Source organism: Chenopodium quinoa, unplaced genomic scaffold, assembly GCF_001683475.1.
Source record: "Chenopodium quinoa cultivar QQ74 unplaced genomic scaffold, ASM168347v1, whole genome shotgun sequence".
Taxonomy (NCBI): Eukaryota; Viridiplantae; Streptophyta; class Magnoliopsida; order Caryophyllales; family Amaranthaceae; genus Chenopodium; species Chenopodium quinoa.
This window is the reverse complement of record NW_018745003.1, coordinates 1,584,001-1,590,000: the sequence shown is the minus strand read 5'-3', so window position 1 is coordinate 1,590,000 and position 6,000 is coordinate 1,584,001. Positions and strand designations below refer to the sequence as shown.

Genomic DNA, 6,000 nt, shown 5'->3' with positions numbered 1-6,000 from the left:
AAAAAAAAAAAACTCCCAAATTATATTATTCAAAAACAGATAAAAAAAAACAGAGGAGTGATCGTATGTGAAAGGGTACATGGTAAAGATGGAGCAAAATGGGAATATGATAGCGCCTTTCGTGATGAAAACGCATCAGATGGTTAGCGATCCATCAACAGATCATCTAATCAGTTGGGGAAGAGCTAATAACAGTTTTATTGTTGTTGAGCCTTTAGAATTTTCGCAGCGAATTCTTCCCTCATTTTTCAAGCATAACAATTTCTCTAGCTTTGTTCGACAGCTTAATACATATGTAAGTTTTCCATCCTTTTTTTTTTGGGAAATAGAGTGTAAAATATGGATTCAATTCTAATCAAACAAATTTTCATTTATTGTTTTCAGATTTTTTCTAGGGGAATAAAACAAACATTTGAGTTCTTTGTTTGAAAGAGTTACCTACCTAACAACTTAATGTTAACTTTCACAAGGTAGATAGGAATATTGACTCCGTTTGTTTTGGTTAATAAAGCGTACACTCCACGAATTATATTTTCACAAAACATACACTCTAATTAGTGAGTAGGGTTTACTCCATCAGTCCGAAATTAGTTTTACATCGGTAGTTTACATTGAAGTGCTTCGATTCTATAATTGGTTATGTATATATATATTTTGGACGGAGAGAGTATATGTAAATTTCATCATTAGAAACTAAGGTTTTGGATGCCCTTTTCTTCTTCGAGTATACCAATTTTTTTTGTAATGAAATTCATGTGAAAAGGGGGATGAGCACTAAGGTTTAATCCATGTCGAAGCAAGAGATCAAATGGGACCATTACCAACTTGGATAGGGTCCTATATATTTATATAGATATGTTGTTTATATTATCGATATTAAAAATTAATTCGAGGTATATAAATACAAAATACCTTAATGTTAAAAATTACGGAGTGCAATTATATTAATATGAGTTATGTTTTTATTTTGAATTACACTAGACAAATTTATTTATCAATGATTTGTCAATGTATGATTTGTATCGATGATATCTTACTTTTGTATATGGAACGTTTTCATTATTTAAAAATCATTTTCACTTTTGATGTAGTAATATTTACTTTAGCAAGAACAGTTGGTGAGGGGTGACGATCCCACAGTACTATAAACATAAACCATTTAAGATAAAATTCTTGTAAAAAAAAAAAAAAAAATTACTAGTGGAGTAGTATCGTTAGATTTTTTATTAGGGCTATGATTGTATGTTTTGTTCATATTATCTTGTAACTTTCTAATTGTAACAAATCACTATGAGTTAGAAATGTTAGTATATGAAGCATGGAAAATCAAGAAAACAAGTACTGTCGATTTATGGAGCAAGTAAAATGAGACGGAATTGTAAGAGATTAGTGAAATTATTGTGATGTGTTGCAGGGATTTAAAAAGGTAGACCCAGACAGGTGGGAATTTGCGAACGAGTGGTTCTTGCGAGGGCAAAAGCAGCTGCTAAGGAATATAGCACGCAAGAAACATACCAACCGGCCCCATCCCCACCTTCAAGATGCTGATGATCACGAGTTATTAGTCGAAATCGAACGGCTTAGAGAGGAGCAAAAGACGTTAGATGATGAGCTTAAGGGGATGAATCGACGGTTGGAAGCCACCGAGAGACGCCCTCAACAAATGATGGCCTTCCTATGCAAAGTTGTTGAGGATCCCGATATCTTGCCACGTGTCATGATGGAGCGAGATCGAACTAAACATCTATGTAGTGGTGGTGGCGACGACGGTGCTGCCAGCCCCGAAAAACGGAGGCGGCTCTTGATGATGTCATCCTCTACATCATCCTCCGGCATGGCCCACTCGTATAGTGAGGAGGACGAGGGTACGAACGCAGGGGCAATTTCGTCATCTCATATTAATTTCGAGGTGGATAAATTCCCTCACTCTCCTTCGTCACCCAATACATGTAATAGTCCTATGTATTCAAATAGGTTACAATATAGTAAAGGACAGTATAATTGTATTAGCGTTAATTCTGAACCATTACCTTTGGATTTGGTTCCAAAATATGACCATTTTCAAAGAGGTTTGGACAATAGTGTATATTTAGGCCATAGTCCTAACTACATGACCTTGAAGGAGGAAAATCCATCATATCCATTTTCACTTTTAGATGGAAGCTTTTAGGTTTTTTGTGAATTCGTTCTATTGTACTAAATTTGTTTTCTCATGTGACCCTTTTTAATTTTGTTTTCTCTTCCTTACCTTTTCTTTGTAAACAATAGAAATTATTAGTGTGAACTTATGTACTATGTATATACACGTGTAAGGTTGTTATTAGTCAAGTTTAACATCTATTTGATGAAGTAGGGTCATTAATTATTCATTATGTATAAGTTGATAATGTACAAGTATATAGAATTAGTGTATATAGTGATTGACACTGATTTTATGTGTTCTTATATGTGAATGGTGGGATTGAATGTGGTTTGTGAGTTGTGACTTTGTGTGAAGACAAGGATGATTTGGTTTGAGATAGGACCTTAAACCAATGGATGTCCTCGATTTATTCTAGTCATGCATCAATTTGAATTTATATGAAGCTTTTTGTTTAAAGTGTAATTACTCTTGAAACCTCTTTCTTATAAAAGAAAAAGGTTTTATTTGATTTCTAAGTCAACATTGTTAGTTTTAATCTTTAAATCACTCTTAAACAAAGAGCTTGATTTCATGCAAAGCTATTGAAAAATTAATTCAAATTATGTGTTCAAGCCCAATAATTGAGCCAGTTCATTGACATGTGAATTCTGATGTATTGAATCTATTAAGAATTGAGTGAAGTATAATATAGGCTTTACTCAAGAGCTTGACCTACTTGATCAAGAGCCAAAATACATCTATATTTGAGGGGAGAAAATTCAAGAGCATGTTAATTGATTAACGTCTGTGTATAATAATTCTCAACCCCCGCCATAATAATTCTCAACCCCCGCCCCCCCCCCTCCCAAAAAAAAAAAAAAAAAAAATCAACTTCAGTACTCAACCCATAATTGTTTTGTTTGACACATTTACGTACTAGATTTATATAATGTATATTAAGTCTATAAAAATTTGTTGTTGAAAGATGTATCTAAACATTATACATATATAGGTACATGGAAATATTTATTTTATATTGACATCTCTACTAAGACCCAATTTGATAACAGTGTGCTTTAGGTTGCAATGAGTGTTTTCATTTAACCAAACACAAGAGCATCTGTCAAGGTAGTGATTTAGATAGTGTTTTTCAAGTATTGAGTAAATTAGGATTTCAAATATATAGTGATTTACGTTTGTCAAATCGTATAATTATTACAACAATATTATATGTCTTTTATTGTACGTAGTTTAATGTTTCAGCTACTACTCTTAATTTGCCAAATACTAATAATACCAATAGATACTTTGTGCATCTATTCATCTGATTTTTACAATTTTACTTATCATCTTTATGACTTTATCTAAACTTTTTAAAGTAGAACCACCACAAGAAAAATGTTTTTTCGTAGGGATTATATTGTAATGATTGTACATTCGCTACAATATGCATGTATGTTTGTGAAATTGTAGAGGAAATCGTATCATTTTACAATCGCCATGATAATCCTAAATAAAATCGATATGAAAAACATAATAATAAATATCCACCCTTTTTTTGCACATTTATAAAATTATTGAAAATCGTATAGTTTACAATCGCCACTGAAACTCAAAAATCGATACGAAAAGCTTTTTTCACACTAGAACAAATATTGTTTGACAATAATACATAAAATATGTCATAACTTATTGGTAAAATATTTAATATTAGAGCTTAAAGTTGCATGTTCAACTCTTGTAAAGATCGTATGTGTGATTTTTTTTTTTTGAAGAAAATGAGTTCAACATTTTATAGCGATTATAATCGCTACAATAATCACCACGATTGAATGTAGTTTTTCGTATCGATTATTGAGGACAACCCCAGTGATGTCGAAAAATACTACTAAAGGCTATGGTAACGGCGGATATTGTATCGAATATACATTCGTTGGGAAAGCTTTTTGTAGCAAATACAATCGATACCAAAGGTTGGAATAATCGCTGCGAAAAGGTAATTTTCTTGTAGTGAACTTAATTTAGTTGAGAATTGAACTTTATAAACCTTTTTTAGAACTTTTTTCTCCTGATATTACCTTATTTGAAATATAATACCCTTATTTAAACTCTTTTCAATTTATTTATCTTAAAATAAAGTATAAATAAAGTGAACCTTTAGGGCCTATGGCTAATAATGAGTTAATGACTCCTTCATTATTTAGGTGTCCCGTATATATATTGACTTTTACCCTATTCGTGCACCACTTAGACTAATTTTAATAGCTTAATACATCAAATTAATCATAGTTATGTGATTATTGCTTAAAATCGTCATAATGTATAATTTTTCAATATCAACTTTGTAAAATTAATCCAAAAATAAAAACCCTAGTTAGAATTTTAGATACACCTAGGATACTATATATAGTTTACTTCGTATATTGTTGTTATAATTAAGATATTAGAAATTATGGATTAATTTATGGATGTAAACATGTAATTATCGAACTTGTAAATGCGAATAGATTTCTTTGTAAAGTATATGTGCCTCTAGGCCCCCACCATACAAGACAACAAGAGTGTCAATTTTAGGAAAATGACAAAATATTTATTATAATATTATTATAATAAAAAAATAACACTATATTACAACCAATGACAATTAGCCACCGATCCACCACTGATCGTATATATAGCATATTGTAAAAAGATTCTGAGAGTTTGTAATTGGTTACTTGCTAATTAACTTCCTCAAATACGACAAAGCTTTGAAATATTGCCGACCTAAGCATTTTTATTAGCTTATTAATAATAAAACGATGTTTTGGATGTTAATTGATGATTAGTGTCAAATGTAGAACGTTAAGCCAATATTAAATAATAGACAACTCATGTGTGTCTCTTCATGAGGAATTTTAGGATACACTCGATTGACGTGGTTTGCTAAACATGAATACCTAACACTTCAGCTATTTTTTTTTTTTTTTTTTACAAGAATAACACTTAAGCTATTTCATTTCTAGTAAAAGTCTTAAAAAAGCTATCAACATATAAATTACCAAATATGTTTACTAACCCCTTTTTTTTTTTCATTTACTTTACATTTCAAGAAAATTTTGTACGACTAGTTCTCTTAACTTGATTAGGATTTACGAAGCATAAATTAAGTTATAAGTGCAGATGAAAGTATGAAACAATATTCAATAAATTAAAGTATGAGTGCAGATGAAGAAGCTAGAACAATAAAAGACAATATTTCCTCCGTTTTTTTTTTAAATGAACCAATTTGATTTTTACATATTCATATATTAGTTTTGACTTTTTTTTTTAAATATGTTTGGTTACACAAAGAAAATAGGGGAAGTGGAAAATCATGGGAATTTGAAAATGGAGGAGTTGTTTGATTGACAATAAAAAGTGTAAATGAGGGAATTGCAAATTTATGGGAATTATGACTTCCCACAAAACATGGGAAATTAATTACCCAACCCCCCCTAGGTAAGTCAAAATTCCCATGATTTACAACTTCCTTCATTCCAACCATACAACTTTATGCAATTCCCATGAATTTAATTCCCATGAAATACAAATTCCTATGGGAAGTAAATTCCCATAACAACCAAACGACACCTTAAATGTATTAATAACACATGTTAATTGATGATACTGTTAGATTAGTCACGATATATATTTCATTATATAGACAAGCTAAAAAACACACGCAATGCGTGTGCAATAATAAGAAAAAATAGGTTTAAATTATAGTAATTATAACTATTTTTATAGAAAAAATTGATAGCATATTCTTTTTATCAACAATTAAAAAGAAATTTATATTTACATGATTGATATTTGTAACTTCTTACAAATTTAAATTGTGCTACAATTATTTCTTC

General features: G+C 30.5%; 1 protein-coding gene across 1 annotated transcript in view; it reads left to right on the top strand.

The window, feature by feature from the left end:
• The window catches only part of LOC110707798 (heat stress transcription factor C-1-like), a 2,683-nt gene extending 236 nt beyond the window's left edge, over positions 1 to 2,447 (top strand). Inside the window, exons 1-2 of the mRNA XM_021885845.1 lie at positions 1 to 295; positions 1,415 to 2,447. The exon at positions 1 to 295 is cut by the window's left edge and continues 236 nt beyond it. Coding sequence (XP_021741537.1) covers positions 80 to 295; positions 1,415 to 2,170 — 972 coding nt within the window. The 5' untranslated portion in view covers positions 1 to 79 and the 3' untranslated portion in view covers positions 2,171 to 2,447. The remainder of the gene's footprint in view (positions 296 to 1,414) is intronic.
• The last annotated feature ends 3,553 nt before the right edge of the window (positions 2,448 to 6,000 follow it).